Below are 14226 nucleotides of genomic sequence, written 5' to 3'. Positions count from 1 at the left end.
GCTTCGGGCCCCTACAATCGAGCTACTCTTCGTGAAGTGAAAATGCAAAAGATTTCCAGGGAGGATCCGCAGCTCCCACATCTGCTCAGTCTTCCTGTGGCTTTTTTTTCCCCGTTCATTCTCCCCGTTTTGCTGAGATCTTTGGCTGCTGGAACCTTTTCCGTGCTCTTTGGAACCAGGCTAAAACATGTAGGAAACAACTTAATTCCTAGGATACTGTTATGGCAAACTGCATCAAAGGCTGCATCTCTACCAGCGTTCAGCAGCTCTGAAAATTTAATGGTGCAGAGGGGCTCCCTACCCAGCCCGAGAGCCGAGTTGTGCTTAATGTCCCTGGTTATGATTTGCCATCAAATCCATCTGTGCAACTTGCCTTCATTAAAGGCTTTAGGAACTGTCAAGTCCTAGTTTATTTGTATTTCGTTTTCTCTGGATATCCACGAGTATTTGCCGTGCAGCATCATGCTTCTCTTTCGCAGCAGACGTTTTTGGAGCCCTCCTGAACACAGCAGGGGAAGTCTGATTTGGGGGGAAAATTCCCAAAGGCAGCAGAACAGGGCGCTCGCCTCCCCGCGCTGCTTCACACCTCTGATGATCATTTCATGGTGCTTTGAGGCATCGCGTCCGTCGTGTGGGCTCTGCCTCAGTAAAATGTGTATCAAACACTGGCACTCCTGCTGCTATTCACATTTATATTCGGTAATGATTCAGGCACTTGAAAAATCATGTTCAAATTGCATGTTCTGTAGCATTAATTTCCTGTCGCTTACAAGGGAATGATTTGCAATTTTGTGTTTGTCCTCCTCGTGCTGCCGCCTGGAAGCACAGCTCAGTCACCACGCTGGGATTCGCAAGCAGAGCTCCCTTGTTTATTTAGTCTCATTCTTTAATTTCACAGCTTTTAATATTTCTCTTTAAATAACCTTTTTTTCTATGAATCTTAACATTTTCCTGCCTGTGTACCTTTGTTACCTTTGTGCAGGACCTGAAACAAATAAGTTTCTGGGGTTTCGATTAACATTGGATCAATATGTAGGTATCTCAGTATTACCACAAGGATTACCTTGCTGTGTCTGAAAACTATGTTGCATTTTTGTTCCCTGCCTCCAAAGAAATAAAAAGAAACCCACAAGCAAAAATGTTTGTTCTTTCCCTTAGCAATGTTTATATCAAATGTTCAAATGGCAGCTCTTCCTGTCTCATTCGTACTTTTTCTTCCTGCATAGTTTCCTTGTGCCTAAGAGAAAGCTTTTTATTTTTCAGTGACATTTCAGTCTGATTCCTTTGGAAATATTACAGTGGTGAGTTATGGTGGGAGAAGAAATAAAACACAAGGGCTACAAGGGTTCCCCTGGTAGCTGAGTCATGAGCAGAATAATGAAGGTTGTGAGGAGTCTGAGTATATTTTACAAAGATCCAAAAGCAGTTTGAGGATATTTTCCTGGACCTTAGTAGGCTGTCATTGTAGTGATCATATCAGTTTTAGTGGATATATCTTCCCAGTTCTCTACAGAGAGGTAGGAATGATGTTAAAAAATGGGGAATAAAGAAATGAGAAAGAATGAAGAATAAATGACAATAAATGGAGAATAAAAGGGAGATCTTCAAAGGTCCCTTCCAAACTTAATCATTCTGAGGTTCTGTGAACTATGTGATGGTTGTCCAAGATGTATGTCTGAGATGCTGCTCTGTGTAGCAGGCAAAGGCATGTTCACGTGAAGTGTGAGATGTTGATATTAAACCTTTCCTTCCCCTCTCCACCCAGCTTGTCAAAGGGCTGCAGCAGGAGCTGAACCGCCTCTACTCGCTCTTCTGCTCTCGGAATCCGGAGTTCGAGGAGAAGGGAGGGAAGGTCTCCATCGTGTCCCACTCGCTGGGCTGCGTGATCACCTACGACATAATGACGGGCTGGAACCCGGTGCGGCTCTACGAGCAGCTGCTGCAGAAGGAGGAGGAAGAGCTCGAAGACCGTTGGATGAGCTACGAGGAGCAGCGCTTGCTTGAGGAGCTGTATATAACTAAACAACGGTAACGTATCCACTCCCCTTTAAGGAAGGAAACACATCCCAAGGTGATGTCCTTTGGGTGCCTCCAGAACCCACCACGGCTGTTACCTTTTGTGGCTGATGCTCTTCTGTTGGTGCTGAATGGCAAAGGCAGGACTAAGAGGGCTAAGGGAGCTGCTAAGAGCAGTCAGAACCGTGTCCTGTGCGTGGTACCAGAACCCAACAACTGTGCTGGGAGCCAGTGCCAGCCAGGATAACAGATCAGGCCATGGGCATTGAGATCCTTGAGGGAAAACACACAGTGAAGCAGCTTACAGATGGGCTACGAGTAGCATTCCAGAGCAGTGCAATTGCTGAATTCCCAGACAGGAGTGAAAGGTTTTCCCCAAGGATCAGCGTGGAATTAGAGTCCCACCAACTGGATGCAGATGTTGTGATTTTTAGCTTAGTGTTTGGGTTTTCGGGGCTTATTCTGCTGTGGATTACTTACCCATCTAGAAATGTTGACGCTGTTTTGAGCGTGGAGCAGCACTGTGTGTTGTGGCAGATAGATCACAGGTTTGGTGGCTTGCAGCCTCGGCAGGGATCCCCGTGTCAGTAGGGATTCCCAGGATTAAAGACCTTGTGGATTGTGGCGATGACAACTCGGTGTTAAGGTGACTTCCCCGCTTTGACCTGCCTATCGAGGTGCTGTCAAGCATCCACACATGGTGAATATGGCAACAGTAGCTGCAACTTGAATCTTTCCAGTGGGAAGTGAGGATAAATTGTGATGACAGTTCTCTGTTCCTTCTCGAAACCTGTCCTGTATTGGTGGTGCTTTGGAAGCATCAGGTCTCCTGCAGTACTGGAGATCAGTTTGCAAGTAACTAGTGGCTGATACTGGGCATCTCTGCCAGCCACGAGGCTGGGTAAAGTGCAACCTTTTGAGAGAAGAGAAGTAAGAGAAGTTGCCCAGTGGTGAAATGACCCTTCAGGTATGTGACTAGCATGTCACCCGTGAAAATGTGCCATTTTTCACACTTTTGCTCCCTTTCCTTAGGCATTCACTGAAGTGTTTCAGATTTGACCCGTCAGTAATCTAAATATCACTTGATACAGGCACTTGTATATAAAGAGAGTGGTTCTGTTGTTCATGAACCATCTTAGTGTAATTCAGTGTGAGACTATAGAACATATACTACTAACACCCTGTAACTCCTGGATTTCTATTTCTTAATATTAGCACTCATACTAGATCTCTGAAGGTGCTTACACTAGTGTGTGTTGAAGAATATTATACATACAGCATTTGAGTCTATATATTGGAATCCTTTGGCAATATTTGGCAGGAGTTAAGAGTACTGCATGCTTTCTTTTTTAGGACTGAATCACGTTCATTTAAAACACACAGACGCTTTTGGAAAGTGCTACTTTTCAGAATGCTTTAGTCACAGCTTTGCTAATCAAGATGGCAGAAATTAAAACTTAACATTTTTATCCATAAAATACTCTTTGGGAACCCCAGTTCTAGATGCTTTAGTGCTGGGCTTGGACAGTTGTACCAGTCCATTCCAAGTGCTTTATGTTGTAGCTGCCTTTTTATTCAAGGTGACTAGAAGAACAAGGGAACATCCTTTTGGGCATGGTGCTCCAGATATTCCACCACAATAGAGAGCTCCAAAATAACTGGGCAACAGATTTTTGCTGTTGGTCTGGTAACAAAATAGGCAATTTGGTTGCATAAAGTGGCAAAACCATCAAGGAAGCAGAAGTGAGGGGAAAGAGGATGGGAAGATGCTTGCAGTGGTGTGAAGAAACTCCCACCTCCTGTGGTCGGAGAAACAGGGTTCCACATGCATTGCTGCTTAATAAATTGGGCTGCCTCAAGAAATACTGATGCCATCTCTCTCTTTTCCTAACAGATGCAACCATCAGACCCTGCAGAACTGCCTGTTTGGATCAGAGAGGTTAATCTTACATTTTCTACAGAATCTCAGAAAGATTTCCTTCTTTTTTTAGGTTGAGAGAGATAGAAGAGAGGTTACATGAGTTAAAGGCATCCACCGTATCAAAAACACCTGTCTTAAAGTTTAAGGTATGCATGTCTGAGAGGTTTTTACTATATGTTCTACTTGCTTTTGAAATGCCTGCAGCATGAGGCATTCTGATTACTTTTCTATTTCCCTAGGGATAAAGTTGATAGAATAATTTTGATTCATTGATTACAGTGTGTGTGAATGTAAACATGTTACTCTATTCATATGTTCTTATTACAAATATATATGTTTATATGTAAATATATAAACATGTATATAGGTTGTTAATATATTACAAGCACACACACTCCCATACGTGATCATAAAAGTCATTTGATAAATTGCACTAATCATGCATCTTAAATAATTTCCCTTCTACTTTGTCTACTAATCCACTTTTCTTGGGAACTGCTTCTGACATGTTACTCCTCTGAGCAGCTTCAGATCTGATTGGATAGCCTCCAAGAGTGGATTTTCCTTCCAGATTACTTTAGTCTGAGAGTTAGGACAAGTTACTTTTAGTCTCACGAAATAGATTGCTAATTGGCTGCATAACTTGCTAGAATTTCATACCAGTGGAATTTTCTAGCTCTAAAGTGGGATGTGCAACACTTTCTAGTTGCTGTAGTATATCCAGAAACATTAAACCGTAAAAAGTGACATAATAGATGAAAAGAAAATAGATTATTTTTTCTTAACTTGCTGTTTTTCTATCCTTCTGTATTCAGAAGAGCTCCTATAAGCCAAGGTTAATCGTGAGCCATAAAAAAAGAGAAACCTGACCATAATTCAATTTGTTACAGCCTTCTCCTTTCCATCACTACTATGAAAGCATATACTGTGCTATTATCATCAAGGAAGCTGGAGTCAGACTCATACTCCTCCAGCTCTATGCCAACATTATTCTGCACTCAGTTTTCCAGTGTTGTTGAAACTGCGTGTTTTTAGGGGGAAAACGTTCAGAGTGAGCAGGAAGGGAAGAGAAGAGAGGCTGGGAAGAGGAGAGGGCGGTATTAAGTCAGGTTACTGCTAGGGAATTTTCATTGCTGTACCTCTGCCTCCTTCTGAAAGACATTTCATTTCTGTGAAGTTTTACCCTCTCGTTGCTCGAGTACCAGGCCCGTGGCAGCGCTCAAGGGGCTTTCTGTGGCATCAAGGCGCTTTTCCCAAGGGAAGTTTTCAACAGGATGTTACTGAGAGAGGATTTCTCATCAGGATGTCTGTGCAGCTTGTGAGGGTGACCAGGTGTTGAGAGAGAAGTAACTGCTTTGTAGGTACCATCTACCAACATCTTGGCATCTCTTCGTGGTGGGCATGGGCTCTATTTGGTCACAAGCTGCTAGTCACTACAAGAGTTTGAGCCACAAATTGTTTTGGTCCATGATCTGCAGGACATTGGGGTATTTTGTCACCAGTCTTTCTCGGCTGTGCTGCACAGTCAAGGCTGGTTGTGTCAGTGGGGTGTCTCTTTTATGGAGTGAACGTATTCAGCTTCCCAGGGTGGAAGAATATCACAAGCACAGGGGTAGCTTTTGGCAACACAAGTGCAAGAATAAATGTGGTGATCTGTATAGATCTGTCTCAGCCTTTTGGGGAAAAAAAATGAAGATTTGCCATGTCTTCTGCTCTAATGTGTCTCCCCACCAGCTACCTGAGAGCTGGAATAAGGAATTAAAGGCTAAAGAGGTTGAAAGGCAGGAAACATGGGGAAGGGTGTGATAGAAACCTCTTTGTGACTCTGTGTTTCCTGGGAATAGCAATGTGGGAGGATGAATTTCATCCCTGGCAGGGAAGGGCAGGACATTCCTCAGTTGTTCTGTGGTCCTAAGATGGAAATTAGTTTAAATCTAGATTTTCTGATGTGCTACGTTGAAGTACGTTAGCATTCCTTAGCACTTCTTTTGTTACTCTATATGACTTAACTCTTCTGAAAGAAGCTCCAGCTTATAATTGACCTAAGTGTTTTATTTGTAGCAGCATCTTGACAGGGTACTGCATAGAGAAGGATGTCAATGTTGATAACAAACGACAACAAAGATTTATAAAACACTGGCAATTAAACACTAGCAATTAAACACACGTGCAAGAATTGAGAGCTCCGTGTGACTCTGGTGTGCAGCCTCACCTGAAACCTTTAAGTTGAATATGGCAACGTGCCAGAGCAGGTCAACACACAACTGCCTAGTTGAATTCCCCATGTTAATCCACAGGGAAGGCTGCATTCCCCATCCTGGGAGGGTGTTTGGGATCCTCCAGGCTGAAAGGCCGTGCAGATGCATAAACTCCAGTCACCCTCTGTGTCTTTCATTTTAACGTTACCACTGAACACGTCCATTTTTTCCCACTCTTCCCTATGCACGAAAGAGGTGTGTTGTCCCACCTGTATTTTCTCATTCAGCTGCTTTTTTTTCTTTTGATTCTAGAAGGATTGCAGAGTCTTGAGTTGAATTAATGACTGTTCGGTTCAGCTTCTGCTTAAAATACGAATGAATTCATTATGTCTTTCATTTATGGAACATAACCAGGAGAAAAGGGCTATCCTGAAAGGCTGTGGTCTGAAAAACTGCTTTGCTGTTGTAAAGCTTTTACAGAAACGTATATGAGGTTCCCCACTCCTGCTTTAAGGTGAAACAACAGAATTAATAAACATATTTCAAAAAGATTCAGAAAGATTTTAGCCCTCTATTCCCAGTCGGCTTCACTGCACATCAGTCTTCCATGCAATCACTTCTCAAAAAAGCTAAGAATCTAAATGGCTGCAATTTAAAGGATTATTTTTGGACAGCTTTGTTTCAATTCTTAATACACACTGCTTTGGTATCAGTCTATTGCCACCCTCTGTGGTAACACGCTGCTGGTGTGCCTTGTCTTTGTGAGCACATCCAGAGCTGGAAGAGGATGCTGAAAGGCTCGTGCAAGTATGGAAATGCATCACGAAGACCCCTGCACTCCAAGAAGAAAGTGTCCTGCCTGTGAACGTTTTAGATCTTGTGTTTATCAGCTGATATAATGGAACAAAAGCACCCTGTAATCTTTGGATCTATTTACTATTTGAGATTTCCGCCTGGTCTGCACTTGCCTGAAGTGAATTTGTGAAAATATATTTTAATATCTATTAGTAAGTGTAAGCTGACAGTCACAGTAGCTACTGCCTTCCTTCTGAAGGAGAAAGACCGTAACTCTGTACTCCAAACACTGGATACAGGAGTATCAGATGGACAGGGCTCAGTGTAAAGGATTACACTCAGAATATCCTTTATCATTGGATCTGAAGATGAGAAAGTTTTTTGTCCGAATTGTGAAAATGTGTCTGTTGTAAAGCTCAATTATGAGAAAGAAGAGCTGCTTTGCACTCGCCTGGAGCAACATCCAGATGACAAAGAGCAGCACTTTGTAGCATGCAACATCGCACGGCTCTGCTGAAGACTGAGATGTTTTTCCCATTGAGATGGGACTCGAACATTCCTTGGGAAGAAGCAAGTGGGATACGAGTGCCGAGGAGGAGGAGGAAGAATGTTTTGTGCAGTGCTGGAATCCTGTAGATGAAACAGAGCATTATTCCCAACCCCTCGCTCCGTGTGCTGACGTACGGCAAAGGCTCTTGGGCATCCAGGCGTTCTTGGGACGCGCTTGGCAGGAATGCAGCAATTCCGCTTGGCAGGAATGCAGCAATTCCACTTGTCGGTTAAGTAGCAGTGCACCAAGAGTTGCTCGTGCCCTGCAAAGTGGGCTCTGCTCTTGGGAAAGCTATAGCGAGGTGCCGATAATGGTAAAATTAATTTTATCGCATAAGAAAATATTCTAAAGGTGAAAAAGTAACTTTGACTTATGAAAATATCTTTGACTACAGAGTTTTACATTTGATGTTTCTAGGAGACATTGGCTGAGGATTGGTAATGGGATACGAAGCCATTCACCTCTGGGTCACTGTTGAATCCCGGCCCAGGTTGGTAGTGACCAGAAGTCGTTAGCACTGATGCATGTGGCTGGTGCTGGTGCTGCAGGTTCACTCGACCTGCCCCTCGGCGTGAGGGACAGCCCTTTTTAAGCAAAGTCAGGGCAGTTTTGGACAACATGAGTAGCCTGCAGGGTTGCTGAGTACCTGTTCAGGGTAGCGATTGCTGATGTTTGTGGTGGCACTTTGGACGAGCACCGTTGTACTCACTTAACACCAGCTGTTCCCAAGAGGTTGTACGTAACACCGGCCTGTGTGTGTGCGTGACTACTGTAAATATTCTGTAGGTTGTGTTTAACACTCAGTGTAGCTTGCATTTCTACTTCCTTGATGGTGTGTGCACCAGAATGAGCTATGGAGTACTTGGCTAGGGAAAAATTTATATTTCCTGACAAAGCAGACTTCCAGTCTTATCATGTTTCTTTAGTGTCCTTCAAATTCTTGTCACTCCAACCCTTCCAGTGTTAGTAGACCTTTTTCAGTGCAAATATCCAACTTTTTTTTTTTTTAGTGTTCCAAGTGTGTAGCCCCACAATGTGTAACTCCTCCTCACAGCGAAGTGGTGAGCTTCACCTGTTATGTTATATAGCATGTGTGTTACAGCGGTCTCCCCTGTTTTGACTCACTAATACACCCCGCAGTTGAAACAGAGAGAAAGAAATGAAATCCATCAATGTTAGAAAGTGTCATTTCCTTCCTTATTAACATGGATGAAATCTTTCCTTAGGTTGAGAATTTCTTCTGTATGGGATCTCCGTTAGCAGTGTTTTTGGCATTGCGTGGCATCCGTCCGGGAAACAGCGGTAGTCAAGATCATATTCTGCCCAAAACGATTTGTAACCGCTTACTAAATATTTTTCATCCAACAGATCCAGTGGTGAGTTCTAATTGCAGTTGCAAACTTTTACCTTGAGTGTTTTTAAACATCAGCTGTGATAATATCTGTGGTCACCAGAGCATGCGGATCAGCACATTTATGTTCCAGCACATGACGATTTGTTAATGATTATTCTAGAATGTTGTGGATTTTATAGCTATAGAATAACAGTTTCTACAAATCAGTGCCTTAAATATCCCATATTTTGTTTCTGTTTTCACATTAATAAGTATGACATTCAAGATTACTCTGCATTTTTTTTTTGCAAAGACCCTTCTCAGGGACCCTTCTCATGAAATAACCCTTCTCAGTCGAGTTCTAACTTCTGTTTAGCTTCCTGACTTCTATAAACCATCTTCTGTCCAAAGATGCTGTTAAAAAACTTCACAATCAGTTTAGAAAGCACTGCAGAACAATAAAGTCACTGTTGTTTTCCCCGGGGGTCCTGAATAGCAGATTGCTACAGGGTGAGGTGGTGCTTGGGAGGGAGGTATTGGTTGTAGCTGTGCCCTGTCCTTGCACTCTTGCATGATTAGCTGTTCCTGGCTGTTATCAGACACAGGCTGTTGGGCCTTGGCAACTTTGATGGAACCTTGATTTGGAAATTTCATGTTTATTATGGAATAGTAATTAGGAGGATATTTATTTTTAAACTCTACTTGAGTCCAAAGATCGTTAGCCTTCTATGAAAACACGCTAGTTCTAATCATCTCAAGGTTTTGTTCAGCTCCAGCTACTGCCAAGATAGGATGCATGGCAAATTTTCCTTGGAAGCTCAGGGAGATGGATCAGATTGCAGTCAGCTGGCCCATTTTACAAGTAGTAACTCTACTTTTTCCCTAGATAAAAAAGTACAGAATTCTTTCCTCTATCTCATGAAACAAAGAAAAGAATCAATAGACACCATGTGTTTTTTTTTAAATAAACACATAAATGCTCTACCAGTTCACAGTTTGCACAATGCTTAATGAAGATTCAAGTGAAACATTTGTGTAACCAGCTCCTCACTGCCTGCTGCAACGTGCAGTGTGTGTTTAGCTGTGTATAAGGTCTGATATGTCAGTGCTTTGTAACAAGCATCTATTAAGGGCAGTATTGGGGATGCTAACTATGTAGTAAAATTGTTGCAGGGAAATGTGCAAATGCTTGCACGCACACCACAAGAATATATCTTCTAATCTGTAAAAATAAATGTGAATCATAGAACATAGTGCCATGGTCCTGTCGCTTTCTACGTTCATTCTTGTTACAGATATTTTGGATCTGAGGTCGAAGAGCGCTCTGTATTGGGGAGGGAATGTGGTTTTCTTCAGTCATTATGGATATTCAGGATTATCTTTTCCGAATCACTCTTGCAGGCCTACAGACTAGAACCTTTGATTCTGAAACACTACAGCAACATCTCGCCGGTCCAGATCCACTGGTACAACACTGCGAACCCGCTACCTTACGAGCACATGAAGCCAAGTTTTCTCAACCCCACAAAAGAAGCTACCTCAGTTACCGACAGCGAAAGTGCTTCGACGGTACCGAGCCCAACGACGTCCCCGGTCCTGGTTCGACGCCACTATGGGGAGTCCATAACAAACATAGGCAAAGCCAGTATATTAGGTAGTTGTTCTTGATGTCCTTATTTTTTATGTAGAAGCTTCTTGGAGACCATCACTGTTCTTCTTTTTGGTCCTTAGGATGCAACAGTAAATAAGCTATTCCTGTTTTTTTTTTTTTTTAACTGCTTTTATGGTAGGTATATTGGTTGTTTTAGACCAAATTCATATCTGCTCTGGAAAGGAGACAGTTTCCAAGCCTGAAGTTGAGGCTTGCGGAAAGAGGATGTAGGTCAGGGAGTTTATGCCATCATTGCTTTATTGTTGTCTTCCTTATTGAAATAATATCCTGGTTAATAGTTTATAGTGTAATATCCTCTAGTGTAATAGTTTCTCACTTTAGAAATTATTTTTTTACGCTTGTTTTGTGACAACCTTTTCTGGTACTGAAAAATAGGAGAAAAAATCAGTCTATAAAGTATGACGGTTCCCTTTAACTCATAATTTTCTGTGAGTGGATTCAGGCTGCTTTAATATGAAATTTGTTCCTGTTCATACTCTGATTCAAAATAAGCTTTAGCTTAAGGGACCTTAAATTAACTTTTGCTGGAGCTTGAATCAAGGCCTTTCTTTAGGTCTCTACATGGAGTTTGGAAGAAGGCCTTCCAAATCCCGTGTAGTGACCTGGTGCCAGCAATCTTCCCAATCCCATAATTAAAATCTGTACAACCGGTTTAGTCCTCAAGGGAAAATACACACTATTTCAAAGCTCTCACCCTGCACAGCTTGTCCGTGTTACTCTAATAACTTTAATGTGTTGTCCATGAGGTGGCAGCAAAGTCAGGAGAAAATAGCACAGATCTTTTACACCTCTATTCCTAAGCAATTAAATTAGTGCTTTCCAGGGGTTGTAGAGCAATTCTACATCTCTGTAAGAGTTATGCCAACCTAAGGACCCTACTGAAAGAGTCCTAAGTGTCTTGACAGGATTTTTTTATTCGGAAGATACTAACATTGTTTTCAAACATTTCTACCTTATTTCATAAATACTCGAAGGCTAATTAGCATGTATGCTTTAAAGTACCAGATTTCGTGATGCAAGAGCACCCTCATTTATTTTTGTTTCCCTAACTACCGTTTCTAAATTACAACCTCTCTACATTGGTCTCATGATTAAAAGAGAACTCACTGAAGTCGGATACGCTGCTCCCACCCCGGCAACGCGTGGATAGTGTTTTCCTTCGTCCCTCGCTCGGCTCTAATGGTCGGGTGCTGCGGTGACCTTCATTTGGGGTTTCCCCGAGCCGCCCTGACGCTTGTTTTTCCGCAGGAGCCGCGAGCATCGGCAAGGGCCTCGGCGGGATGCTCCTCTCCAGGTTCGGGAGGTCGAGCGCAACCACGTCGCAGCCGTCCGAGCCGGGCAAGGACGGAGCAGAGGGGGACGACAAGAAAGCCACGACGGTCGGAACGCCGCCTCTCCCGCACAGCAGCTCAGGATTTCTCGATCCCACGGGTTAGTGGCCACTCGTGCACCTTTGCAACCCTCTCTGCTTTTTGGCTCCTCTGGGAGAACAGGGCTTTGGAGGGCTGCAACATATGCAGGGGTAGTGTTGGAGTAACATACCAGCAAGCATAGGCGGCCCCTATTTCATTTTTAGAGGTTGCTCTAGAGTCATAAAAATTTGAATCTGCTCTTTTTCTTTGAATCACTTAGGTCTTTCTAAGGATTGACCCTCTCTGTTCTCTCTTTTTCCTTTTTAAATCTTTTTCCTAAAAGAGGTGTTTACACCTACATCTGTATAGATGTATATGTGTGTATATACAGGGACTGCCTGTGTATACGCATACATGCATTTTATATCTATATATATATATTTATGCATATATACTTGTTTTTTTGTATATATACGCCTGTATTTTACAGAGTTTTAGCTCACTAGATCTTATTCCAGTTGCTTCTAAACTCTCACTAGGGAAAGCAACGTAACTGCCACAGAGAATCCCACTTACCGTTTGTCATAAAATGGATGAATTTCAATTTTCCCCTAGGCTTGCAATTTTGCAGCAATCGATATTTCAAGGCGGGCATGACTTGGAACAGAGGCTGCTCTTGCCCTAATCTGAACTGCCCAGAATGCAGAGGGCAGTTTTAGCAGTTGTTTTTTGGAAAAAGAAAAAAAAAATAGGTACTTCCTTTGCAGAAATTTGTGCTCGACTCTGTTTCTAAACTTGGCTGGCACTGTTGCCAGGCAGGGTCTTGCCACTGGAGCGGTCACGAGCGGTGGCACTGCTGTATCTTGTGATAGCGCTCGCGTGATGCGCTGCTGCCGTGCCTCGCTCGCTGCTGATGTCGATAGATCCCCGGGGTCATTGCGGAGGGCACGGGCTTCCCCTTAACCGTAAGGAGAACACGGCAGCCTGAGGGCGAGCGCCACAGAGCAATCTGCGAGGCCCTTGCAGCGGGCGGTTGGCACTGGAGGCCTTGTGCACAGCTCCCGAATCACAGAATCACAGAATGCTCAAGGTTGGAAGGGACCTCTTGAGGTCATCTAGTCCAACCCCCTGCACACGCAGGGTCACCTAGAGCACGTGGCACAGGACTGCGTCCAAGCGGGTTTGAAGATCTCCAGAGAAGGAGACTCCACAACCTCTCTGGGCAGCCTGTTCCAGGGCTCTGGCACCCTCACTGGGAAGAAATTTTTCCTCAAGTTCCTGTGGAACTTTTGGTGTTTCAGTTTCCGGCCGTTTCCTCTAGTTCTGTTGGTGGCCACCAGTGAAAAGAGGCCGGCCCCATCCTCCTCACTGCCTCCCTTGAGGTACTTCTAGACACTGCTCAGGTCCCCTCTCAGCCTTCTCTTCTCCAGCTGAACAGGCCCAGCTCCCTCAGCCTCTCCTCATAGGGCAGATGTTCCAGGCCCCTGATCATCCTTGTGGCCCTGCGCTGGACTCTCTCCAGCAGCTCCACATCCCTCTTGTCCTGTGGAGCCCAGAACTGGACACAATACTCCAGATGTGGCCTCACCAGGGCTGAGCAGAGGGGCAGGATCCCCTCCCTTGACCTGCTGGAGACGCTCTTCTTAACGCACCCCAGGATCCCATTGGCCTTCTTGGCCATGAGGGCAACTGCTGCCTCATGGTCACCTTGTCGTCCACCATGACACCCAGGTCCCTCTCTGCAGAATCTCCCCAAAACTTCCCCTTGAGGTCCTGGGGACAGAGCGCAGCACCCAGGCCAGTGTCTGCAGCCCAAGAGTCCCCCTCGGAGGGGTGGCCACGTGGCTCGTGGTGGCGTCTGGCTCCCAGCCCGGGGTTCTGCAGCGGAATCCCAGCCGGGAGGGACGGAGCTGTCGGGAGCGTCGTCCTTGTTGTGGAGCGGCTGGGTTTGAACGTGCAACGACCGTGGTTGTCTCCCCATGTGCAGAGGCTCCGGCTCCCCCTCTCCTTGCTGCGTTTTAACCGAAAACGGATTTCACTGGCAGCAAATATACAGCAAATATACAGCAAAATGCCACCATAAAAATGCAGAGGGCCATCGTTCCCGGAGCGCTGCTGTGCCGCGGCGGGGAGACGCTTGCGTGACTCTCCATTTATGCATTCTTGGAGCCAAGAATTAAAATGCCTTGAAATTGGATTTGATAAATGGCTGCATTTTTTACTCAATATGGGGTTTGGGCTTTTGCAGCTAAGCAGGCTTTTAGTTTTGTCCTTTCTATTCTATTCTTTGTAGAGATTTCTCACCACTGAAGTGCCTGAACAATAGGTTAGCCCTGGCCCAGCTAACCACGCAGTGCAAATTGCTTTGAATGTGGTATTAATCAAAACA

General features: G+C 44.2%; 1 protein-coding gene across 2 annotated transcripts in view; it reads left to right on the top strand.

The window, feature by feature from the left end:
• Window positions 1-14226, top strand: part of DDHD1 (DDHD domain containing 1) — a 60433-nt gene that overhangs the window by 44602 nt on the left and 1605 nt on the right. For both annotated transcript variants that reach the window (XM_088538945.1, XM_088538940.1), the window contains 5 exons: window positions 1766-2028; window positions 4008-4083; window positions 8707-8856; window positions 10215-10467; window positions 11734-11916. In XM_088538945.1, the coding sequence (XP_088395071.1) occupies window positions 1766-2028; window positions 4008-4083; window positions 8707-8856; window positions 10215-10467; window positions 11734-11916 (925 nt within the window). The remainder of the gene's footprint in view (window positions 1-1765; window positions 2029-4007; window positions 4084-8706; window positions 8857-10214; window positions 10468-11733; window positions 11917-14226) is intronic.

The sequence above is a fragment of the Tinamus guttatus genome, unplaced genomic scaffold, assembly GCF_059628265.1.
Source record: "Tinamus guttatus ecotype Peru unplaced genomic scaffold, ASM5962826v1 Tinamus_guttatus_pri_ptg000048l, whole genome shotgun sequence".
In the NCBI taxonomy this organism is placed as follows: domain Eukaryota; kingdom Metazoa; phylum Chordata; class Aves; order Tinamiformes; family Tinamidae; genus Tinamus; species Tinamus guttatus.
The sequence above is the reverse complement of the archived record's forward strand: the minus strand, read 5'-3'. Positions and strand labels throughout refer to the sequence as shown.